The following is a 27,147-nucleotide window of genomic DNA, read 5'->3' as shown; positions in this document are numbered from 1 at the left end:
ACTATTCGTATGAAGTTAGATTGCATACCTACCGGCTGCCTTTCATAACTTGTTTCAACTTGTTTGCTGCTCATAGTTCTTTTTCATGAACTAAAGAGTTTGGTCCAGTTTCGGCTTTAAATCATTGGGTCCGAGATGGGAATAGGGCCAACCAGAGACTTTGGATTGAATACGGTCGTTCTGGTATGTCTATGTTTTTTAAATAAGACTGGCGGGATAAGTGCACAGATGTGCAAACCATGTACAATTTATTTACTAATATTATCCACGAGTGCCTAATAAGGAAGTACACTGAAAAGTTGTAAACCCTCTGGCCTCACCAGCCCTAAGAATAAAATTATTAATAATTAAACTTAAGGCAAATTTTATTTGAAGGCAACACCAGTTCAGTAAAAGTCAAATGGCTGTTTATAACTCAATGCGTTCATATTTTTAGCCATATCAAAACATTTCGACCGCTAACCAAAATAAAATAAAAAATCTAAATTACAAAATTATCAAAATTTTCATCTGTTCAATGATAGTATCATAAAAAAGCTTCAAAGTATGAGCTTCAAAGTTCAAACCCTTTCTGTATCATTAAATTGCAGTTACAAAACGCAGTTTTAAATATGAACGCATCCATAAACGGACCAATAAAATGTATTGAAGCGACATCGTTATTTAAAAAAAATAACGCCAGCCAATGGGAGCACAGTATTCATCGCACCGGTTAAATGAAGCGCTGTGATTGGCCGCACACTTGAACAGGTGCTGTGCGTCATCCGCCATAACGTACGTGAATGTGAAAGTGTGCTTTGTTTAGAATATTGTTAAATCCAGTGTTGTGTAAGTTATTAATTAAGGTACAGTGTTATTAAAGTGTAAAGTGTTATCTATGTGTTATTAACTTATTAATCATGACCGAGTGGTACAGAATGAATACGGGATTGACTAAGCATAATTCTACGGAACTGTCGGAAGAAATGTCAGATTCCTTCAATACATTTACGGAAAATCTGAGTCCTATCCCGCCAGTGTTTCCAAGGAAGCTGGATTTTAGTTATCCCGATGATGAAGAGAAAGTGGGATCTCCAGCGCCTTCATCAATGAGTCCACCATACAGAAAAGTTCGAGCTTTGAGGTAAAACTTTCACTATCACATGAACTTATCTCGTAAAATACCACGTTAAAGCTTGTTTGTCGTATTGAAACGCTAAATGAATGCCAAATTACCTAAAACCCGTTATATAACACTAGGCTGACGCTGGCTTGTTTTGATTGCGACGCAGGTGTTGCAAATAATAATAGCAGTATCTTTTCTAGAAAGTGTGTTAATTTTATTCATTTATGAGCATCTCATCAGTCATCACATGATTGTTCCATTTCTATAAAAGTTTTGGCTTTTTATAAGGAATAAAGATTTAGTAGGTTATAAATAAATCAATAATACTTACAATTACAATTATTCATACATTTTAATCTTTGATTTGTATTTCTTGTCTTCATAATATCAGTTTTTTCTATAAGAGACCAAGGAGTAAGTAATAATTTTTATTTAATAATAGTGGATTAACAAATAGAAAGTTAGGTTATATTTTTCTTCCATCTTTCAAATTATACTATACCATCATATTTTTAGGGTTCCTTACCCAAAGGGTAAAAACGAGACCCTAATTTTTAGGGTACCCTATTACTAAGACTCCACTGTCCGTCTGTCTGTCACCAGGCTGTATCTCATAAACCGTGATAGAATAGAATAAGATTTTATTCGTAAGCACAAACAAACAAGACATTACATAATATAAAAGAAAACATAAAATAAGTTTAAACAGTGATAGTTAGACAGTTGAAATTTTCACAGATAATGTTATTTCTGTTGCCGCTATAACACAACAAATATCCATTTTCCCTATAAGGACATTCTCTCTTTTATTTGTAGGCACAATCCCAATCCCAATATATGGTGCATTCCACGAGAATATTCCTTATGAAACGCCGTTTTTCTAATAGTTCTGAAAAGGCTGAAAAAATGATATTGGGTCTGGTAGTACAGTCACCATCAGATATATCGGAGCGGCTGGGGCGCTCACAATATCTGAACACGCCTCTATTGTCAGGGCGTTAGAGTGCGTGTTCAGATATTGTGAACACGTTGTCCGCTCAGACATATCTGATGGCGACTGTATATTCTCGAGCTTTACGGATTTGAGTGAATTAGCTGACATACATGGCAAAAGCATTTCGTAAGGGACATTCTCGTGGAAAGCCCCATATGTACAAGCATAATAAAGTTATTATTACATAGGTATTTTTGGCGCATCGTCTGATCTGTTACTTTTGATGGTAACTGAATGAATGAATGTTTATTTGCGAATATGGGTTACAATTTTAATTACATAGTCCACCATACTCTAATACTAAAAGGTATGCAAATATAAAATCTAGATTTCGTGGCTGAAAGTCACACAAAATAAAGATGCCTTAAGGCTGGCGTCCACTAGACTCGCCGAGGCGAATCGAATCGAATCGCAATAATTCGCCTCCTATGTTTTCTAATGCAACTGCGTCCATTGACGGGCGCGCCGCGGCTCTTCGGCAATGGACGCAGTTGTATTAGAGAATATAGGAGGCGAATTATTGCGATTCGATTCGCCTCGGCGAGTTTAGTGGACGCCAGCCTTTACTGTATAATGAGAAGAGGCCTATAACTATACAAGGATCTAAAGAAGCATTTTTAGGATCATCTACTCTTTCCTTAAATAAACAAGTTGAGACAAGTCTCAGTTACAAATTCCATAAAATCTGGCAAACCTGTCAAACCAGTTCTCATACAATTTTTGGGCACAAGTTGTAACAAGTTTGTTTATTGTTATCCATTCATACCATGTTTATTTAAGGAAGGGTCATGTTTGATCTATCTTGTACATGAGGCCAATTCAAACTTAATATTTTAATATCAAAATGATGACTTTTTGTTATCATTCGCAAGTACATTTCGCTCGAACTTATTCGTACATGTATTGGTGCGAGCAAGACGCATAGCGAATGTTGAACAAGATAACATCCATTATTTTACCCCTCCTATGCTTAGACATATTGGGTCTCTGCGTGGGAATTTAAATCTATTGTTTTAAAGGTCAAAGTCACTTTTTCAATAATCAAATTTGACAGGCCACATACGAGGGGTTTAACATCCAAATGCACTTCAAATAGGTTCCATGCCATACCTTAAACTTGTGTTTACCTCAAATTTTTAAATTAAAGGAAAAATCGCAGACGTTTCTGCTTCATAAAATAATTGTTTTTACCTATTTTCCAGTTACAGTTACAATAACAGTTTTTAAAGTTACAGTTCAAAAAACGCCCTAGTTTGTCTTGTCCAATTTTGTTAGATGAAAGTAAACTTTGTTAGATTCAACATAATGGAAATGGGCTTATAATTATAACTATTATATAACATAAATTAAATGCATGTTCTGTAAATTTAAATACCATGAAATCACCATGTTATGTGAGACTAAAAAGTTAATTATCTTATTTTATAATACAAGAAATATAAAAAAATAGAAACTAAAACCCTTTCTGAGCCATGCGGGTCCAAAGGTCCCCATCACACTAGCAGCGTTACCCCGCTGTATGGCGATGGAGACCTGTTGGACAAGCCATGACTCAGAACGGGGGTCACTCCCTTTCTCTCTGAGGCGCTTGCCAAGCTCTCGGAAGAGCTCACGCGCCTCCCGCCCCCAGGGCCCGGCAGTCTCGACGGCGACGGGCACGAAGTCATAGGTGGCTTCCAAAGCAGAGTATTTGAGGCGCTTGCTTTTGGCCGCAGTCTCTGCCGCTGAGCCTGCCGACTTAGCAGTGTGTCTACATGGGATGCAGCAAATGTACTCAAACAGGTTGCATCCCATATAAGACACAAAGTTAATTCATCCAAAAACACAGTGTGTAACATGAGTCATATAATCCCACATTCCTATGCCTATCCCTAATGAGTTCCTGATTAGCTAATCAGGATGTTACTGATAAGGGATCCCTAATCTTTTGTTAATTCGTGGCTCTATCCACGTGGGATTTGTTGTGGCATTTTCCTTTCCTCAAAAACTTACCTAATCACCTGTCTGTTCACACTTAAACCACTGAACCAATAGCCGTGATAGCTAGTCAGTCGAAATTTTCACAGATAATGTATTAGTTTTGCCGCTGCTATAACAACAAAACAAATACTAAAAGGTACAGAACCCTCGGTGCGCGAGTCTGACTCGCACTTGGCCGGTTTTTTTAAATTTGCGACCTTTTTCTACTGACAAGATTTGCTTCACCAACTAAAGATAACATTAGCTTCTTACACACAGGCATATTTTTTCTAACACATTTAGCAGAAATGTTTGTCAGACTATAAATCCATTTAAAAGAATTAGTGGACAAAAATGTAACATGGCCATGTGTTCACAAGAATTTCAGTTAAAAATCAGTTAAAGCGCAGTTATAAACAACAATGACACAAACATATGATCACAGCTGTCGCCACAAAAAACGCCCACGCAAAAACACCCCAATGAAGAATCATTCTTATTACAACACTCACAGAATCCAAAAAAATATGTGCCTCACCTTTCTTAGGTAGCTTATAAACTTTTAAAAGGATTTGAATCTTATAATTCTACATATAAAGTTCATTTTGCAAAACATGATAGGTGGATGAATCACCTTGCATGGACAAAAAATGAGTGTGTTAAGATTTTGTATTTTATTTGAAATGTGTTAAAGTTCAAATTTGATTGAGTTTGTTCTTTAGAATACACTACTTACAATTTGTATGATTCTTGCAAGTTTCTTTTTTTTTTCTAAATCTTTCTCAGGTGTTACACGTATTGTTACTATAAGGTGGGGAGTGCAAGTGTGATTTTACATCTGCTCTTTTCATATGGGTTATAATTGTAGCAACCTTATGTAGACATAGGGAAAATCGTTACATTTTGATATCAGCATAGAGTAACTTATACTAGAGCGGTACTGTCATAGTAAATTTTGTAACCCCAGTAAATTCACTGCCATCTGTCGACACACTTTAAAACTAAAAATGAAGATTTATAAAAATACGATAAAATGTATTTAAATATGGATAAATGATTTTTTTTATTTGCATTAATTATTTTTATGATTTTGACCCATGTTCTTTCACTGATATGAGTTAAAATTGTTAAATAACAAACGAAACCGTCAACGCCATCCATACGACAGTAGGCCAAAGCTAGTAGCGCCCTCTGAACGAGAATCAAATTTTCTTGACTTTCGAGGCACGTTTTTTCCTTAGACTGTATCCATCTATTACGGAGTTATATCTATCTTTGATATCAGTGACTGACTATCCCGTTCCAAAAAAGTCACAGTGAAAAGTCATCGTGACTTCGCCTGTTAACCGTGTCACTGCATGATATTTGTGACACGTCACGGTCCTGTAATGAACATTTTTTTGTCACACTCATGGAGACTATATAAAGGAGCCAAATCTCTATGTATGAAAAGTGTCCTTTAAAAAAACAGTAATTAGGCGGCGCCACCATACACCGAAATACTACCAAAAACAACCTACGTAATTTGGTCGGGCTATTTGTTGCCTTATTTGCTTATATGGTTCATGTTATACTCATGTCCCAGAGCCTAACTAGCGCCACCGGAGAGATTAGGAACTATTATTTAAAGCTGAAAGCGGTCACTTTTGCAACAATTCTGCCATAAGAGATTGGCATCCTTTCTATACCATCCATAGTCACACTGTTATTTCAACGTGACTTTTAGAGCCGAGTTACAGTCACAGCGTCAGAGCGTTTGTCGTGATTTGAGTAACAGAGACTGCTAGGAACAATAGGAACGTATGTGATTTTGTAACGTTGTTATTTTGTGAAAAGTCACAGTGACACCTTTTGACGGCGAGTCATGGTGACACGTTATTTATTCCCTAATGTTTAACCTCATGGAGAAAAAGAGGTTTACACTTGATTGCTAGTTGGAATAACTATAAATTTATTACCTAATAGATGTCTTTTCACCAGGGACCGGCCCGCTATCCCTTATCGGGGTTTTATAAGGGTATTGCATAAGGCTTAACTCACCATACCCTTTGCCAGACGAAACCCTTTGTTTTGCTTTTAAAAACCCTTACATAAAGCTACCACATTTGAGTAATCGGTAGCCCAAATACCCTTACAAAACCCTTATCATCCACTCACCAACACCTTGCATATTGCTTATAAGGGTTAGCCTTTTAAAGGGCTTCCCTTTTAGCATATAAGCGTGCTAATTTAAGTCATCTACCTTGTTCATAAAGCACACATTACTTCGAATCCGAGCGATCGTCGGCGGCGACGGCGGCGTTCTTTGACTAGGCACGTATTTTCTTTCCTTTTCATACACTACCGTAGATATATACTAATCCTGTCTCTTTCACGCAAAGGGAAACCTTTATAAAAAGCGCTTAAAGATAAGGGTAATCCTTATTAAGAGCTAGCCTTATTTTTGGTTAGCTTTTCGGTAAGGGTTAGTCAAAGGTAAGGGTATGAATGGGCTTGCAGTTCAAAAGGGAAAGTCTTTCAATGTGTTAGCCGTGTTTGAGTGTCGCCCATTGAAAGGGTTTTATCGCGGAAAGGGTTGTCCGGTCCCTGCTGTTCACTCTCGATTTAAAAAGATCCAAGTATCCAGTGGACTGGGAATAGATTTGCAGGAAGTGAATTCCACTCCTTAGCCGTTCGCATGATAAAGCTGGATGCATAGCGCTGCACGAATCAGTGGCGACGTAAGGGTGAAACGCAAGTCCGCGTCTAGTCCCACGCTTTCCTAGGAAACCAGAGCTTTAGGTTCAAATTACCTATTCTGATCTTATACTTTTTTTTTAATTAGCCTACTTTGGTGTCCCATTGCTGGGCAAAGGCCTCCCCTCGTTTTTTCCACCCGACCCTGTCATCGGCATTTTCCCACCGTTCGGAGTAGAATGCGTTCAAGTCGTCCCGCCATCTCCTTTTCGTTCTGCCTGAACCCCGGCCTGGATCTTATACTATTATGATTTTAATTTTATTATTATCTTATCTTTACTATCATCTTTACAGGTTGTTCGACAGTCCCCGAACGCCGATGAGCCTACTGGAGAAATGCTCATCAACACCATCCCACAACACGTCGAGATCGCGACTGTTTCCACCCAAACTTAATACTGTACCATGTAAGTTATCATCAACATACAAAATTACAGTAAGATATAATCTATATTATAGATATCATCATCATTATAGATAGATAGATAGATTAATAATTTATTGCCACAACAAGGGTTTTTTTACAATAATTTTTACACACTTATGCTATACTTAAACTAGACAATTTATGTATAAATAAATTCAGATTACATATCTACGTGACAATAGGACAGTCTCAGCTAATGTACTGGAAGCCCTTAAGGCTACAGCAGATAAGGCTAAGTACAGTTAAGGCTAACTGTGTGGTTTTAGCGCTGGTTTTCAGCCTGCCCGAATTGAGGCGGTGACTCAAGACGACTGCTTAGTACTAACATATTATATAATCACTATATTTTATTTACTTATTTATACGAATAAAAATTACTTAAGTAACTAAACCAAATTAAAGAGAAAACTTAGCTACAAGAAAGACATATAATTTGCTATGGTCCCCAGGCATTACCACGGGCTCCAGCCATCACCTGCACCCGCCGGACGAGGACAGTGCGCTCGGCAGTATGCATGAGGACTGTAAACCCGTGGCCAACATCAACCCGTTTACTCCTGATGGTAACTTTACCATTTTTCTAAGACCTACCTTTACCTACCCTATATACCTCAAAGTGTAAACTGTCCGCCAACGAAGCGGCGGCATACGTCCACGGAGCGTCATGATACAGCCCTTATTGCTTAAAAGGTTTCTGGCAGACAAAATAAGGCCAGGTTCACACGGCGTTATTTTTTCCCTATTTTTCGTATACGGGATTTTATCAAATACCGTAGTGACAGCTGACAGCAAAATTTTGTATGGCAACTTACAAAATCGTTCGTACGGCTAGACTCACTGGCTAGGCTAGATCTGGAAAAAATCCCGTATACGGTATACGGGAAAAATTAACGCCGTGTGAACCTCGACTATAAAAATACACTCATTAGCTTTGAAAATAGGGATGTTGACATGAATCTATAAAATGTTATATTTTTACCATATTAGAATGCTGAAAATCATATTTTGTAAGTGTAAATATGCGTAATAAATTAATTAAAAATAATCTCTAAAATTATTTATAATAATGCCCAGTATCACGTGACTGCGGACGCAAATCAGAGCGCGTGACGTCACTGTGTGTGAAACGCGCACAGACAAGTTGTCTCAAGGTGGTGAGGACCGCCAGGTCAGTGCCAGAGGTGGCACTGACAGCAGTTTTGTTTATCACATCGTTACGTCATCAAGATCACGTGACAGCTTGGAGCGTTTTTGCGCGAAATTTAAACACTAAACTAATAAGTCGATTTTTTATTAAAAATTAATGAATAAAAATATTTTTTTTTGCAATATTTACGTGTGTATCTATAAAATGAAAACAGTTCAAAAAACCGGCCAAGTGCGAGTCCGACTCGCGCACCGAGGGTTCCGTACTTTTTAATATTTGTTGTTTAGCGGCAACAGAAATACATCATCTGTGACAATTTCAACTGTCTAGCTATCATGGTTCATGAGATACAACCTGGTGACAGACAGACAGACGGACGCACAGACGGATAGCGGAGTCTTAGTAATAGGGTCCCGTCGGTACGGAACCCTAAAAATTGTCAACATCCCTATTGTTGACTTTGTGTATAAATTTCGATAAAAGTTACCCGTTCTACTCTTGATATTTTGTAATTATTATCCATTAACTTGTATTTATTGTGCACAGGTCAAGCATTGAATAAGAAGAAGCGGGCGCTCTCCAAAACACCAACGTCTATGGGAGATGGCACACCGGAGCAGCCTGCTAAAAGATTGAGGGTAAGCACTTACAATTACTAGAGGTGCTTCTGCAAATCCTATGTCACTAATTAGCATAGACATAGTATAGTAGTTATAGACATGAAACCGAGCGACCAGGGGTAAGAGAAAGACATATTCATGTATTGACATGTTAATGTATGGCAGCATAATCCTTTTTCTCTTGCACTCTTATAAATTTTGGTATTTTGCCATCGCCTCCTACCTATGCTGCCATAACCCGACCATGAAAAAAAACCCGGTCGGTGATAAGGACAAAGCATGGCACTATTTTCTCTTTCCTCTTATAGGAATCGCAATAAGACTATCTTTCTCTATTAAAGAGTGTCAGGCCCTTGCTAATGAGGGATAACAGGAATCCATCATTATCATCATCAAAGAGGTACAATGTTACAATTGTACAATGGGCTGTGCTCTGAAGAATTGTTTGACATGATGCCAACGGCCGCTTTCTATCACCGCACCGCTCGCCATCGGCAGGGTGTTCATCCTCACACCCTAGCACCTAAATGGTCGCGTACTGTGCGGTTTAAGAGGAATTTCCTCCCGCGTACGCTTCGGCTGTGGAATGAGCTCCCTGCCGAGGTTTTCCCGAGGGGCTACAGTATGGGGTTCTTCAAAAAAGGAGTGTACAGGTTTTTAAAGTGTCGGCAACGCGCGTGTAATATCTCCGGTGTTGCAGGCGTTCATAGGCTACGGTAACTGCTTACCTTCAGGCGGGCCGTATGCTTGATTGCCACCGACGTGGTATAAAAAAAAAAAAAAAAAAGGTGCAACGGACAGTAGTTTGGCCAGATACCGGATACTGGATATCCGGCAGACTGGTCCGCTGAATACCTGGTATCCAGCTGGTAACCGACAAAATGTTTTGCCTAACATGTTCACAATGTTCGGGTTGCAACTTTTTCTAGTTACAGAGGCAGTCTGTTAGTAAAGCTAACTAAATTCACACGCAGTGCAACTTGAATATCGGTACTTTACAAAACATTCAAAGATTTTATTTGTTAACGTTGTGTGTGTTACGTTATACATAGGTAAGTTACAAGTAAGTATGTAAGTAAAGTAAATACACTATATTGCACCCCAAAAGAAAAAAAATAACAGATTTACAATGTAAATAAAGGTAGCAACAGGCGGTCTTAAGATGTACACTTTGTAAATATTTTCGTTGCGATTGAATACCTAATTAAATTTGTTTTGTTATCTATTAAGGTGTTTTTAATCATAATAATCATAATCATTTATTTGCACATACATAAAAAGAGTTTTACATAGATATTATAAAAGTTACATGGTCTAGCCTTTAGTGCACATTTTCACTTTCACTTTTTTTTTTAGTGCACATTTTATTCATAAATATACTTACTGCTAGCCTTTCTCCGCATACGTCTTGTCTGGTTGCTCTTGGCATAGGCCTCTCCCATATTCCTCTACGAGTCCCTGTCCAGAGCCTGTCTTCACAAGGCTCCAGCCACCTGCCTGAACTCGTCTTCCCATCTCATTTTTTGTCTGCCATCATTCCTTTTTCCGTCTCTTGGGTACCATGTTGTTATTTACCTATATCATTATTCATAAATATGCACGGTGACCGTGTAGTGCTAAGTTACTATCCAGTATCCGGCCAGAAACTACGCAATAATTTGGTATCGGCCGGATAGTAAAAATATGGCCGGATAGGTCACTTCAAATATTAATATTCATTTGATATTTTAATATTGTCACCAGGAGTCTAACATATCTCGCTACAACGTAGAGTTTATCGAGCTCGACGTGATCGGCCGCGGCGAGTTCGGCCGCGTCACGCGCTGCGTCAACAAGCTGGACGGATGCGTGTACGCACTCAAGCGGTCCCTCAGGCCTGTCGCGGGCTCTGCGCAGGAGCGTGCCGCGCTCACCGAGGTGTACGCGCACGCCGTGCTAGGGAAACATCCCAGGGTCGTCAGGTGAGTTGATACAATACGTCAAGCAAGCTGGACGGATGCGTGTACGCACTCAAGCGGTCCCTCAGGCCTGTCGCGGGCTCTGCGCAGGAGCGTGCCGCGCTCACCGAGGTGTACGCGCACGCCGTGCTAGGGAAACATCCCAGGGTCGTCAGGTGAGTTGATACAATACGTCAAGCAAGCTGGACGGATGCGTGTACGCACTCAAGCGGTCCCTCAGGCCTGTCGCGGGCTCTGCGCAGGAGCGTGCCGCGCTCACCGAGGTGTACGCGCACGCCGTGCTAGGGAAACATCCCAGGGTCGTCAGGTGAGTTGATACAATACGTCAAGCAAGCTGGACGGATGCGTGTACGCACTCAAGCGGTCCCTCAGGCCTGTCGCGGGCTCTGCGCAGGAGCGTGCCGCGCTCACCGAGGTGTACGCGCACGCCGTGCTAGGGAAACATCCCAGGGTCGTCAGGTGAGTTGATACAATACGTCAAGCAAGCTGGACGGATGCGTGTACGCACTCAAGCGGTCCCTCAGGCCTGTCGCGGGCTCTGCGCAGGAGCGTGCCGCGCTCACCGAGGTGTACGCGCACGCCGTGCTAGGGAAACATCCCAGGGTCGTCAGGTGAGTTGATACAATACGTCAAGCAAGCTGGACGGATGCGTGTACGCACTCAAGCGGTCCCTCAGGCCTGTCGCGGGCTCTGCGCAGGAGCGTGCCGCGCTCACCGAGGTGTACGCGCACGCCGTGCTAGGGAAACATCCCAGGGTCGTCAGGTGAGTTGATACAATACGTCAAGCAAGCTGGACGGATGCGTGTACGCACTCAAGCGGTCCCTCAGGCCTGTCGCGGGCTCTGCGCAGGAGCGTGCCGCGCTCACCGAGGTGTACGCGCACGCCGTGCTAGGGAAACATCCCAGGGTCGTCAGGTGAGTTGATACAATACGTCAAGCAAGCTGGACGGATGCGTGTACGCACTCAAGCGGTCCCTCAGGCCTGTCGCGGGCTCTGCGCAGGAGCGTGCCGCGCTCACCGAGGTGTACGCGCACGCCGTGCTAGGGAAACATCCCAGGGTCGTCAGGTGAGTTGATACAATACGTCAAGCAAGCTGGACGGATGCGTGTACGCACTCAAGCGGTCCCTCAGGCCTGTCGCGGGCTCTGCGCAGGAGCGTGCCGCGCTCACCGAGGTGTACGCGCACGCCGTGCTAGGGAAACATCCCAGGGTCGTCAGGTGAGTTGATACAATACGTCAAGCAAGCTGGACGGATGCGTGTACGCACTCAAGCGGTCCCTCAGGCCTGTCGCGGGCTCTGCGCAGGAGCGTGCCGCGCTCACCGAGGTGTACGCGCACGCCGTGCTAGGGAAACATCCCAGGGTCGTCAGGTGAGTTGATACAATACGTCAAGCAAGCTGGACGGATGCGTGTACGCACTCAAGCGGTCCCTCAGGCCTGTCGCGGGCTCTGCGCAGGAGCGTGCCGCGCTCACCGAGGTGTACGCGCACGCCGTGCTAGGGAAACATCCCAGGGTCGTCAGGTGAGTTGATACAATACGTCAAGCAAGCTGGACGGATGCGTGTACGCACTCAAGCGGTCCCTCAGGCCTGTCGCGGGCTCTGCGCAGGAGCGTGCCGCGCTCACCGAGGTGTACGCGCACGCCGTGCTAGGGAAACATCCCAGGGTCGTCAGGTGAGTTGATACAATACGTCAAGCAAGCTGGACGGATGCGTGTACGCACTCAAGCGGTCCCTCAGGCCTGTCGCGGGCTCTGCGCAGGAGCGTGCCGCGCTCACCGAGGTGTACGCGCACGCCGTGCTAGGGAAACATCCCAGGGTCGTCAGGTGAGTTGATACAATACGTCAAGCAAGCTGGACGGATGCGTGTACGCACTCAAGCGGTCCCTCAGGCCTGTCGCGGGCTCTGCGCAGGAGCGTGCCGCGCTCACCGAGGTGTACGCGCACGCCGTGCTAGGGAAACATCCCAGGGTCGTCAGGTGAGTTGATACAATACGTCAAGCAAGCTGGACGGATGCGTGTACGCACTCAAGCGGTCCCTCAGGCCTGTCGCGGGCTCTGCGCAGGAGCGTGCCGCGCTCACCGAGGTGTACGCGCACGCCGTGCTAGGGAAACATCCCAGGGTCGTCAGGTGAGTTGATACAATACGTCAAGCAAGCTGGACGGATGCGTGTACGCACTCAAGCGGTCCCTCAGGCCTGTCGCGGGCTCTGCGCAGGAGCGTGCCGCGCTCACCGAGGTGTACGCGCACGCCGTGCTAGGGAAACATCCCAGGGTCGTCAGGTGAGTTGATACAATACGTCAAGCAAGCTGGACGGATGCGTGTACGCACTCAAGCGGTCCCTCAGGCCTGTCGCGGGCTCTGCGCAGGAGCGTGCCGCGCTCACCGAGGTGTACGCGCACGCCGTGCTAGGGAAACATCCCAGGGTCGTCAGGTGAGTTGATACAATACGTCAAGCAAGCTGGACGGATGCGTGTACGCACTCAAGCGGTCCCTCAGGCCTGTCGCGGGCTCTGCGCAGGAGCGTGCCGCGCTCACCGAGGTGTACGCGCACGCCGTGCTAGGGAAACATCCCAGGGTCGTCAGGTGAGTTGATACAATACGTCAAGCAAGCTGGACGGATGCGTGTACGCACTCAAGCGGTCCCTCAGGCCTGTCGCGGGCTCTGCGCAGGAGCGTGCCGCGCTCACCGAGGTGTACGCGCACGCCGTGCTAGGGAAACATCCCAGGGTCGTCAGGTGAGTTGATACAATACGTCAAGCAAGCTGGACGGATGCGTGTACGCACTCAAGCGGTCCCTCAGGCCTGTCGCGGGCTCTGCGCAGGAGCGTGCCGCGCTCACCGAGGTGTACGCGCACGCCGTGCTAGGGAAACATCCCAGGGTCGTCAGGTGAGTTGATACAATACGTCAAGCAAGCTGGACGGATGCGTGTACGCACTCAAGCGGTCCCTCAGGCCTGTCGCGGGCTCTGCGCAGGAGCGTGCCGCGCTCACCGAGGTGTACGCGCACGCCGTGCTAGGGAAACATCCCAGGGTCGTCAGGTGAGTTGATACAATACGTCAAGCAAGCTGGACGGATGCGTGTACGCACTCAAGCGGTCCCTCAGGCCTGTCGCGGGCTCTGCGCAGGAGCGTGCCGCGCTCACCGAGGTGTACGCGCACGCCGTGCTAGGGAAACATCCCAGGGTCGTCAGGTGAGTTGATACAATACGTCAAGCAAGCTGGACGGATGCGTGTACGCACTCAAGCGGTCCCTCAGGCCTGTCGCGGGCTCTGCGCAGGAGCGTGCCGCGCTCACCGAGGTGTACGCGCACGCCGTGCTAGGGAAACATCCCAGGGTCGTCAGGTGAGTTGATACAATACGTCAAGCAAGCTGGACGGATGCGTGTACGCACTCAAGCGGTCCCTCAGGCCTGTCGCGGGCTCTGCGCAGGAGCGTGTCGCGCTCACCGAGGTGTACGCGCACGCCGTGCTAGGGAAACATCCCAGGGTCGTCAGGTGAGTTGATACAATACGTCAAGCAAGCTGGACGGATGCGTGTACGCACTCAAGCGGTCCCTCAGGCCTGTCGCGGGCTCTGCGCAGGAGCGTGCCGCGCTCACCGAGGTGTACGCGCACGCCGTGCTAGGGAAACATCCCAGGGTCGTCAGGTGAGTTGATACAATACGTCAAGCAAGCTGGACGGATGCGTGTACGCACTCAAGCGGTCCCTCAGGCCTGTCGCGGGCTCTGCGCAGGAGCGTGCCGCGCTCACCGAAGTGTACGCGCACGCCGTGCTAGGGAAACATCCCAGGGTCGTCAGGTGAGTTGATACAATACGTCAAGCAAGCTGGACGGATGCGTGTACGCACTCAAGCGGTCCCTCAGGCCGGTGGCGGACCGGGTGGATAGAGGATAGCGGGGGCACTGCCGTGTCCCCAGATTATTACGAGTTATAGTTTTTTTACAGTAAGGTTTTGAATTTAATTTTATTTCAATTATTAGGAGGATTTTATGTTAAATTAAATTGTACTAATTCTACTGTACTCATAATATTAATACTCATTCCTCACCTTAGATACTACTCGGCGTGGGCAGAAGACGACCACATGATAATCCAAAACGAGTATTGCTCGGGTGACAGCCTTCAGCAGATGATGGAGAACGGACCGCTGCCTGAAAGTGAACTGTTACTACTGCTGTCCCATGTTGCTGATGGTTTAGCGTGAGTATTCTATGTATGTATGTATGCGTGTGTGTGTTGTGTGTATACTTGGTACGACACATGATCATCCAACGTAGTAGTAATTTGAAAACTGCCGGGGACTTACTCTTAACTACTGGTGGCGGCAAATTGTTTCCACATTTAGACGCAGCTTAGCGAAAACTGCCTCTAAATGACTGAAGCTGGAATAATGAAAGGGAGATGCTCTCTTGAACCAGAGAGTAAACTGTTACTACTACTGGCACATGTTGCTTAGCCCATATAATCTTAAAAATATAAGATTGGAGCTAGGAATGTTGTAATTCTTGTTCTTTATAAAAAATAAACAGTTAAAATTTTAATTTTTTTTTTTTGCTGATGATTTGGCGTGAGTATTCTACACTAGTTTCTGCCTGCGGCTTTGTCTGCATAGAATTGACATATACCACTTAAATTGTTAAGCCTTTTGACCCCCTTAAGGAATGATTTTCGAGCTAAAAACTAATCTATGTCCTTCATTAGAACTCAAACTATCCCCGTACCAATTTCTAACTATGCAGACTTGTATCGAAAAAGATTTGCGTATAATTTTCATTTGTTCTAAATATAATTTTCGATTGTTACAGTTACATCCACTCGTTACAACTCGTACACATGGACGTGAAGCCTGGTAACATCTTCGTGTGCAGCCGAGAAGGCGAACCAGCGGCGGACTCAGACGATGACGACTATAACACCAACACGCACATATACAAGATCGGTGAGTTACATTAGTTACATTTGGCACACATGGACATGAAACCTGGTAACATTTTCGTGTGCAGCCGAGAATGCGAGCCAGCGGCGGACTCTGACGGTGACTATAATACCAACACGCACATATACAAGATCGTTGAGTTACATTTGGCACACATGGACATGAAACCTAGTAACATTTTCGTGTGCAGCCGAGAAGGCGAGCCAGCGACGAACTCTGACGATGACTATAATAATAACACGCACATATCATATACAAAGATCGTTGAGTTACATTTACATTAGTTACATTTGGTACACATGGACGTCAAACATGGTAATAACACGAAATTTTAACGCATTTAAATTAAAAAGATGTTTAATTTTCCATTATATGATTTTTACATCATTACGACATACCCAAATCACACAAAAATGTGTAACAATACGATTTCACACTCATTTTATGGGCCACCCTCATAGACAGTATATACAAGTAGTTATAGACGCGCCACCGAGCGACCGGGGGTAAGAGAAAGAATATTCATATAAAATTTGGGCAGCATGGGATTTTTTTTTCTTTTTCACTCTTATAAATTTCGGTATTTCGCCATCGCCTCCTATCTATGATGCCACCCGGTCGGTGATAAGGACAAAGCATGGCACTATTTTCTCTTTCCTCTTATAGGAATTGCAATAAAACTATCTTTCTCTATCAAAGAGTGTCAGGCCCTTGGCCACCCCACACTAGCGTCTCGAGTCAGCGCTTATTCCTACAACTATATAAATTATATGTTTTTCCATCAGGTGACCTGGGCCACGTGACGTGCGTATCATCCCCGCGCGTAGAGGAGGGAGACTGTCGCTATCTCACTCGCGAGATCATTCAGGAGGATCTCACACATCTCACCAAGTCGGACATATTCGCCTTCGGTAAGTCTGTCCTACAATTATTTACAACAGGTGACCTAAGTCACGTGACATGTAGAGGAGGAAGACTGTCGCTATCTCACTCGCGAGATCATTCAGGAGGATCTTACACATCTCACCAAGTCGGACATATTCGCCTTCGGTAAGTCTGTTCACAATTATTTACAACAGGTGACCTAAGTCACGTGACATGTAGAGGAGGGAGACTGTCGCTATCTCACTCGCGAGATCATTCAGGAGGATCACACATCTCACCAAGTCCGACATATTCGCCTTCGGTAAGTCTGTCCTACAATTATTTACAACAGGTGACCTAAGTCACGTGACATGTAGAGGAGGGAGAATGTCGCTATCTCACTCGCGAGATCATTCAGGAGGATCTCACACATCTCACCAAGTCCGACATATTCGCCTTCGGTAAGTCTGTCCTACAATTATTTACAACAGGTGACCTAAGTCACGTGACATGTAGAGGAGGAAGACTGTCGCTATCTCACTCGCGAGATCATTCAGGAGGATCTCACACATCTCACCAAGTCCGACATATTCGCCTTCGGTAAGTCTGTCCTATTATGTGTCCTATTCCTAGGCATTCGCTGGATTTGAACTTACAAGGATGATATTTGTAACTGACGATTCGCAGATGCTTGTCTTCGATAGGTTTATTTGAATAAAGAAAATTTTGGTTTTAACTTCATCATAATAATCCTCATGCTTTATACTTCTATGGGATTCTTTCAAGTCTAAAGAACGAATTCTGTATAAATTGCATTTGATGCTTTTCATTTATGCAAACTTCATAATGACACGTCTTTTTGATATTTCTGATGTCATACTTCTTTTAATACATAATTCTTTTCGACTGGAGAGAGCTGGAAGTAGCCGCCCAAGATCAAATGGAGAATTCTTCTGCGAGCCCTATGTCCCTAATGAGGGATAACAGGAATGTATCATCATCATTATACTTCTTTTCCTTTCTTTTTCTTTCTTCTCTATCCGTTTGAACCTAATTTGATCCTTTCATAAACCTAATAAAGGGCCATTTCTTTTGTTTAATTGTTTTCTTAAACAAACGAAATTCATCCTAATTTACTGTGCAACAAGGTTCAAATAAAAAATAGGAAAATTTAGTATGGTGGGTCTTACGAGGCTATATAGTGTTTTGTATTGTCCAGGTCTGACGCTGTTCGAGGCGGCGGGCGGCGGGCCTCTCCCCAAGAACGGTCCGGGCTGGCACGCGTTGCGCGACGGACAGCTGCCCGAACTACCCGGCATCTCCCGAGAGTTCCACCAACTCATACAGGTAATATAGGCAGGCAAGCCATTTCCGGCAGTAGAAAAATGAGGCTAATTAAAAAAATGTAAGCGCGTAGGGTTGCCCTTCCGCAGAAAATTTGAATTTCTTGCCTTTTTCTACTGACTAATTAGGTTTGCCAGAGTTTATATTGTGAGGGAACTTTTGGATCGTTAGGAAGCCTTTGACACGGTTGACATCCTTTCCTTAGGTATTGGTATAGAAATTATATTTATTATCGACATGCGACAGCGCCTTTAGAGCTCCTTTATGCAAAACATAATTAGCAAATTGGCATTATTAATAAAAAGTAAATATTGGAATATTGAAAACCATATCAGTGTAGAACCGAACATTTTTTTATGGTGTGCCTCAGGGTACTGTCATTGGACCCCTACTCTTTAAGTAATTCCATCGAGTCCTACATGTAGCCTTTCTATTTATCGTTACTACTCCGTCTAGGGTCTATTTAGTCATATTACTTTGGAATATTTGTGTCGTATACTAGTCTAGTTTTACAAAAAAATGTTTTCTTAAAATATGACATACATCATTTTAGATTATTTACTTCCACCACTGTTGGCGACTGGCATGCGACCTCTTTGTAAGATTTTTATTCTTTTCTTTTGTTCTATGTCAAGTATTAATTGTCTGTCTACCTTTGACACCGTTTGTGCTGTATTTTCTTGTTGATAATATTATTAAAACAATTAACTTCTATTACGTGTTTCCGTCATCTCATCTCATTATACAATCCACCCGTTAGCTATCGACCATAAATGTATTCACTAACAGTAACATTATAAAACTTCACACCGAGCAAAAAATATGAAGTAGTATTTTTATTCCGGCGCCATTTTTAGGGTTTCGTACCCAAAGGGTAAAAACGGGACCCTATTACTAAGACTTCGCTGTTTGTCTGTCTGTCCGTCTGTCACCAGGCTGTATCTTATCAACCGTGATAGCTAGACAGTTGAAATTTTCGCTATAACAACAAATATTAAAAACAGAATGAAATCCCATACAACAAACGTGATTTTTTTGCCGTTTTTTTTTTGCGTAATGGTACGCAACCCTTCGTGCGCGAGTCCGACTCGCACTTGGCCGGTTTTTTTGCAAAAGATGTGATGTCTTTTGCCTAATCCATATAATAAATTTCAGAAAATGATCGACCCGGACCCAAACCAGCGACCGTCCGCGAGCCGCCTGCGGAAGCACCCGCTGCTCCACCCGGCCGGCAATAAGAGCAAGACGCAACTAACGAGGGAGCTAGCGGCCGCTAAGCTTAAAAACGAGTTGCTTACGAAGAAACTAGACGAATATGCGAGGTAAGTAACATTGAATTATAAAAAACTAGCTTTTGCCCCTGACTTCGTTAGCAATTTGGGTAGCTTATTTTTTATCCAATCTGGTTTTTATCGATTCCTCATACAAACTTCCACAGTTCACCCCCTTAAAGGATGATTTCTGAGATAAAAACTACCCATTTCCTTCCCCCGGACTCAAACTATCTCTGTACCAAATTTCAACTAAATCGGTTCAGCGGCTTAAGCGTGAAGAGTTAACAGACAGACAGACACACTTTAGCATTTATAATATACATCTTTTCCCTATTTTTTTTTTTCTTGTGCCTATATTTGTATTGTATGTTGCTTTATATTTTTCTACTTCTTTCCAATTTTTAGTGTATTTTCCCCATTCCTTTTTGTGTAATATATTATATGTTTATCCTATTAATTTTGTATGTATTTATATCCTTTATCTTTCTGGTACCTTGTTGTACATTTTGCTACATTTGTCACCCTCTTTTCACTTTCTCCTCTCATCTACTCAAAGGTTAACTGGAAGAGATCCCTCAAAGGGATAAGTTTGCCTTTGTACATCTTATTATTTGTACCATGTAATTTTTAATATGTATATTGTACTTTTTTTCTGTAAAATAATACTTTTTTACTGATTTAGACTAAACCTTGGTTTACACAAAATTTGACGTTATTTTTTAATTCCCAGATGTATAAAGTCCCTAACCCCCGGCCGCCTGGTGAGCCAGGACTCCGCCAAGTTCCGCACGCGCTCCGCAAAACGCATGCAAAAACCGAGGGATCATCTCGACACCATGCAAACTACGAATACGCCCATGCACCGCTTGGACAGGCGGACGGACAGACGGAAAAAGGTATAGATATATAGCATATTGACAGAGAAATTAATAATTGGAACTATAAATACAAAGGATTTTGATTGTCACGAGGAGACGGTGGAATATATAGGTTTATAGATAACTGACCGGTTTTAAACTAATACTAATACATAGGGAAACTTTGCGGAGGGGGGCACACAATCCCACAGTCTGAGGTTTATCGCGAAATAAGAAAATCTAAATTTCGTAATCTAACATCTCTGTCACTTGCATATTCTAGCGATAAAAAGGCAGATAGAGAAATTTCGGATTCGCGTTTCCCGGTAGGTCCTCTGTAAACAAACCGCTTTGATGCATCGATGTCATATTTTATTATCTCTGAAAACTTCTCAAAAAACTGTTAAAGGCACAGTGTATAAGCTCCTCTATGGTTTACCAAAGAGGCTAGTGCTGCACTCTGGTGGCGGAACATTGCAGTAATACCCCCTATTTAGTTCGCATTTCCTAGAATTTCCTTCTACATCTAAATATTTAGTACTAGTGGGCACACGAAATGTAACAAATAAATATATCGCTTTTGTGTTGTGCTGTACACACTCGTAGAGACAACCCGATACTGGATGAGAACGAGTGTATACATACTGGTCCCTTTTCGTCTCGCTCTTACTCCGAGACTCTAGGAGACGCTCTTGACGAGTGTGTAGGGTAAGGTAGGAAACAGTGGCTCAGTCGCCCCGATATCGCTATCATGTTGGAATTAGGTTGAGTGAGTCACTGTACCCGGCTAATTTCTGCGAGCCACTGTTTCCTACCCTACCCTACAGCGGGCATTAAATTGTTTACAAAATCAAGCTATAATTATTGTAAACAACATTTGAACAACATATGTGGTATTTTCTACAAAAAGCGCTTGGAGATGGCGCTTACGCCATTATAAACGATGCTTCAATATCGACAATAAGGTCCCTTTTCATAGAAAATGCCCCATATTACGAATAAGGATACAACTATAATAGTGTAATAGAGACTAATTACTATTGGGGATTATTTTTCTTAGTTGTTACCACTGGGGATAAGGGGTCATCTATTAATTACATCACACGTTTAGGGGGGGGGGGGGCATGTGACAAGGGGGAGGGGGGCGTCACAAACTTTGTGACTGCACTAACTTATTTAAATTATTTTATTCGCTGTACAGTTAAATAACAAGTTTTTAGAACGATAATCGTTTTTATTCGTTTAATTTTCTTTCCTAATCAGTTTTGGGTTATAAAATTACTAATATTTCTATTGTCAAAAATATTTTGATAAAATATTATTAATACTTAATTCGATTTGCCGATTTCATTGAAAAAATGTGAAGTCACACGAGGGAGGGAGGGGTTTGCCAAATGTGACCAAGTGTGACAAGAAGGGAGGGGTCAAAAAACCTCGAAATTCGTGTGACGTAAGTAATGGATGAACCCTAACCCAACTAATGCGAATAACCCATTTTGTCCTCAATGATTGTGACTATGTGTGTGTGTTCTATGTCTTTGTACAATAAAGAGTTTATACATACATACATACATACTATCGGTCGTTCCTTAAAAAGTAACGCGAGTCACTTTAGTCGCAGAATGACCTTATTTTGTCATAATAATTGTGACGATGTATATAACAGATTAAAGTGCCTTATGATGGTTTGGCTAAACGCTATAAAAAAACGTACGGTCAAATTCTACCCGACGTTTATACACGTCAGTCCATGTTCGCGTCATCGCGCGAGATTGACTACCCGTCTCTTTCTAATTAATATAGTTAGATAAAGATTAATAGTCTGTTACGCGCGTAAGTTATAATCAGTTGATATTTTACTTTAAAGACTCGTACTTAAGATGAAAGGGGACGACCGATTCACCATACAAACAGACCCCATTTTCCTCTCTGGGTTATATATATTATGTTTATTTTATTTTATCAAAGAGGATATAATATGATAGAGCGGTACTGTCATAGTAAATTTTGTAACCACAGTAAATTCACTGCCATCTGTCGACACACGATTAAAACTAAAAACAAAAATATCAAAAACATGAATTTATATACGGATAAATGATTTTTTTTAATTTGCATTTATTATATTAATTATTTTTATATGATATTGACCCATGTTCTTTCACTGATATGCGTTAAAATTGTTAAATAACAAACGAAACCGTCAACGCCATCTATACGAGAGTAGGCTAAAGGTAGTGGCGCCATCTGATCGAGAATCAAATTTTCTTGATTTTCGAGGCACGTTTTTTCCTTAGACTGTATCGATCTATTACGGAGTTATATCTTTGATTTCATCAAAGACTTTATTTTGTTAGAGATAATGATATTAAATAACTTTCTTATATCTTAGTGTCTCTGAGAGCTGTAGACCTGGCAAATCCCCGTAGCTTCTCAATTTGAAAAAAAAAACAGAAACTTAATTGACAAAAAAAACTACATAAATATCGAACAAATTAATATACGAAAATTAAAATTGATAACCAAGAATATTTTTTTGATTATTATAAGAATTAGAACCGAAAAGCAAATTCCATACAAATGTTTAAATGCAATCTCGAACAATAATTAAAAAATACGAAAAAAATCAAACGAAGGGTCATAGCTGTGGTACGAATACGTCAAATTGTGTCAAAATATTTTCAATACTGTTCATATCCAGAGAGGAAAATGAGGACTATAAGTACGTGTGTATGAAACAAGCGATTTAGCGAGGCCGTCCACTTTCGTTTTAAAATATTGAGCTTTTTTTTCGCAAGTCTTCGCTGATTAGACTACGAATGGTGATCAAAGCGTGCCCTTACGAATTTAAAATGTATATTAAATTTATTATTAAATAAAAAAATGTCCTAAATAATCTTCCATGTTTTTCAATGTGATATTTATAATTTCGATTTAATTAATTATAGGTCTTGTTAGATTTAAGTAATTTTATTTTAATACTCTAATCAATGAGGTGATTGAATACATAAATTCTCTATCCGTCGAATTTTGTTACAAAATACGAAGGACTAGAATATTTTTGTAGTTTATTGTCCACATTTTGCTTGAAAACTACACAAATATTTAAATATGCCTATTGGAATTGTAGGGCATGTATTAGTAAAGGTTATGGTGTGGTAGTAATAGTAGTTATTAAACATTATTAATATTTAGACAATTTGTAAAACTGAAATAAGTATCATATACGAAGGAAAAAATGACCAAAGCCTCCAGTGTCCAGAGCTGGAATCGAACCAGCGTACCTCGTTTACCGGACAGGTGCCTGAACCGCTCGGCTATCCGGCCACGGTGGCATGGGTCGAAATTTCCAAGTATATGACAATTCCAGAAGGCTTGTGGCGCCCCCTGGCGCCATTTTGTAAAACGTCCAGAAATCACTTTGTATTTGTATAGGCGCCGACAGATGTATCGGAGCGGCCGAGGTGCTCAAAAATATCTGAACACGCACTCTAAGAGCGTTTTCACATCATCAATACAACAAGTATTATGCCTACACATACGCACACAAACAAATATTATCGGTCCGACAGCTGACGGGGGGCTCCGACATGGCTGAATTTATCGGAAGCGCCATTCCGATATCGGATGTCGGAAGGCGCCTGACAAAAACAGCTGCAGAAGAGTGCCATTGGCATTGAGTCCGCCTTTTCTGCGTTATTGATCGTTTTTAGGGTTCCGTACCCAAAGGGTAAAAACGGGACCCTATTACTAAGACTCCGCTGTCCGTCTGTCCGTTTGTAACCAGGCTGTATCTCGTGATCTGTGATAGCTAGACAGCTGAAATTTTCACATATGATGTATTTCGGTTGCCGCTATAACAACAAATACTAAAAACAGAATAAAATAGAAATTTAAGTGGGGCTCCCATACAACAAACGTGATTTTTGACCGCAGTTAAGCAACGTCGGGCGGGGTCGGTACTTGGATGGGTGACCGTTTTTATAGTTAATGGTACGGAACACTTCGTGTGTGAGTCCGATTCGCACTTGGCCGGTTTTTTAGTAATAATGATTTATTAAGCATAAATAAATACAGAGAAACACATATAACTTACATTTTCCTTCCGACATCCGATTTCGGATCGGACAATGTGAAAACTCTCTGACGCCTTGACAACAGAGGCGTGTTCAGAAATTTTTGAGCACCTCGGCCGCCCAGATATATTTGATGGTGACACACAATAATCCATATAAAATGACGCTGTATATATATATAATTATAGTGCTTTATCCAAAATAACAAGCATATTAAACAATAAAATATATAAAAAAAGAGTAACAGGTTTTAAAGGACAACGCACATGTGACACCCCGAGCACTGGCATTATAAGTCTAGTTGAGCGTGTCAGAAATGTGTTTATTATTTTAAAATATTTTCTTTAGTTAATAGGCAGCTTTTAAATCTGTAATATATCAATCATTTATGTATAGAAATGCTTATCGAAAATAATTTTAAGTTAATTTACATTATAATTTGAATCGAATATTTAATTAATTTTAACTGCGTATTTTAACATTATTTTTTTAATATAATAAGTTGTAAGGCTTCTGGCGTTTTAAACCATCCGCAACGTCGAGGAAAATATGGGGCATTTTCTATGAAAAGGGACCTTATTGTCGATGGCGCTTACGCCGCACAGCGTCGCGCGGCATTGTATTTATATCAGAGCATCGTTAATAATGGCGTAAGCGCCATCGACAATAAGGTCCCTTTTTATAGAAAATATCACATTTATCTTATAATAGTTATTTGTTAATATTGATACCCGACCAAGCGAAAGATTGCAAAATTGAACCACGAGCGTAGCGAGTATGGAATCTTGAGCGTTGCGAGGGTTTCACCGAGTGAAACACTAAATTTTTTCACCACACCAACACAAGGAAAATACTAACTGTAAAATATCAAACAAAATCAAAGCAAATCAATACAATGAATGTTATTAAATATTATCATTCAATATTCGCATTTGATTACCCCACACATAGAGTAACTTATACTAGAGCGGTACTGTCATAGTAAATTTTGTAACCCCAGTAAATTCACTGCCATCTGTCGACACACTTTAAAACTAAAAATAAATATTTATAAAAATACGATAAAATGTATTTAAATATGGATAAATGATTTTTTTATTTGCATTAATTATTTTTATATGATTTTGACCCATGCTCTTTCACTGGTATGCGTTAAAATTATAAATAACAAACGAAACAGTCAACGCCCTCTATACGAGTGTAGGCCAAAACTAGTGGCGCCATCTGATCGAGAATCAAATTTTCTTGATTTTCGAGCCACGTTTTTTCCTTAGACTGTATCCATCTATTACGGAGTTATATCTATCTTTGCCCCACATGTGGATAAAATGGAACTTTGTTATCAGTTTTTGAACAATCAAGAGTGCCTTTACCAGCTGGTGTGGGGTGTGGTGAAAAATAAATTACTTAGTCGCAATGAAACCACCTTTCAGTTAAAGTAATAATTTTATTTTTAAATATTTGTTATAGTCTACCATATATCTCAGGCTATTGAAAGTTGTGCGGTGATTTTCAAATAAAGACGAAGAAAGAATTTAGTTCATTAACCCGCTATATCCTATCTCTATCGCACGCGCATAATTATATTCCTGTCTCGCTCGCACAGTGTCATTGTCCGCCGGCATCATGAGTGGGACAACAACATAATTACGCGCGTGCGATAGAGATTGGAACAGGCGGGTGGATGTACGAAATTCTTCCATCCTGACTTTAGAAAATAGCTGTTCGTTATAACTTATCAACTGCCTCAGTTATACCAAAGAGAATTAAGAAGAACTGCTCACTCCATACATCGGTTCTGTTACCAAAAAGACTGTTATTTTCGTAGTCTACATCTAGCGTCAGGTAGCGGAACTATCAGCACTGCTACTCGACAATAGATGTCGCGACAAACGGAAAGTCTAATGCTCAAAGATTTTCAGCTAATATTATAACCGGATTAACCGGAACTATTTTCAACTCCTGCTTATAATATTAGTTATAAATTGTTGAGAAATACACTTTTCGTCAGTCGCGACACATGTGACATCTAGTGTCGAGTAGCAGTACTGATAGTTCCGCTACTTGACACTAGATGTACACTACGGAAATAATAGTCTTTTTGGTAACAAAACTGATGTATGGAGTGAGCACTCTATCTACTTAATTCTCTTTGGTTATACGGTAGATATAAATGCGCACATATAAACTATTATTTTAAACTAGTGATACCTACACTATGCCATATGCTGTATTTCTATAAAAAGCATTGAAGTAATATGTTACTATTTATTATTTTTCTTCTCCCTAACAGCATTGATACGTCATTAAAACGTCAGCGACGTCATTGTGACGCCATAATTACGTCATTATGACGACGCTGACGTCACTTTTGCTACCTAGACAAAATTCAATTTTTTTTTTGTAAGTCTCATCTAGATTTGATTTTAAAACGAGTATTTTTGATAACGAAAATAGTATATAAAAAAATTTGACGCAAAAAATTTTTGGCCTCTATGTTACTCGAAATGGACGACCGGTCCCCTGTTTATCAAAAGCTTGTATTGTAATACAAGTGGAAGTCCCTTTCTAACAGAAACTGTTAAAAAGTGACATCCGCTTGTATTACAAGTTTTTGAGAAACGGGCCCCTGCCCCATAGCTTTTTTTGCGACAACTTTTTTTTCTTCTACTTTATCCTAACCAGAACTAGTATTTAAAAAATACTCCGTCACAGGGCGGACACGCTATACATCAAAAATTACTTGCGTTGCTATGTATAAACGGCACGTCTGTACACGCGTCATGCGTCATTGTGTGAGTAAGTTGCTTAAGTAGTATTGAGCGGTCGGCAAACGGCCGTCAAT

At 41.7% G+C, this 27,147-nt stretch overlaps 1 protein-coding gene across 1 annotated transcript; it reads left to right on the top strand.

The window, feature by feature from the left end:
• The first annotated feature begins 680 nt into the window (after positions 1 to 680).
• LOC134753581 (wee1-like protein kinase) lies at positions 681 to 21,318 on the top strand. The gene is made up of 11 exons (XM_063689504.1): positions 681 to 1,123; positions 7,089 to 7,201; positions 7,671 to 7,784; positions 8,915 to 9,006; positions 10,732 to 10,949; positions 15,005 to 15,151; positions 15,757 to 15,890; positions 16,673 to 16,798; positions 17,971 to 18,098; positions 19,251 to 19,417; positions 20,100 to 21,318. Exons 1-11 carry the CDS (start codon positions 900 to 902, stop codon positions 20,269 to 20,271), a joined length of 1,635 nt encoding a protein of 544 aa, XP_063545574.1. The 5' UTR covers positions 681 to 899; the 3' UTR covers positions 20,272 to 21,318.
• The last annotated feature ends 5,829 nt before the right edge of the window (positions 21,319 to 27,147 follow it).

The sequence above is a fragment of the Cydia strobilella genome, chromosome 27 (assembly GCF_947568885.1).
Source record: "Cydia strobilella chromosome 27, ilCydStro3.1, whole genome shotgun sequence".
NCBI lineage: Eukaryota > Metazoa > Arthropoda > Insecta > Lepidoptera > Tortricidae > Cydia > Cydia strobilella.
Note: the sequence above shows the minus strand (reverse complement) of the source record. Positions and strands in the feature narration are given on the sequence as shown.

Excerpts from the sequence above, each read along its gene's own strand:
- LOC134753581 (XM_063689504.1), top strand. The coding sequence starts at position 900 with ATGACCGAGTGGTACAGAATGAATACGGGATTGACTAAGCATAATTCT. Across the intron at positions 15,152-15,756 it reads CATGTTGCTGATGGTTTAGC|TTACATCCACTCGTTACAAC; the intron begins GTGAGTATTCTA and ends CGATTGTTACAG. Across the intron at positions 15,891-16,672 it reads CACGCACATATACAAGATCG|GTGACCTGGGCCACGTGACG; the intron begins GTGAGTTACATT and ends TTTTTCCATCAG.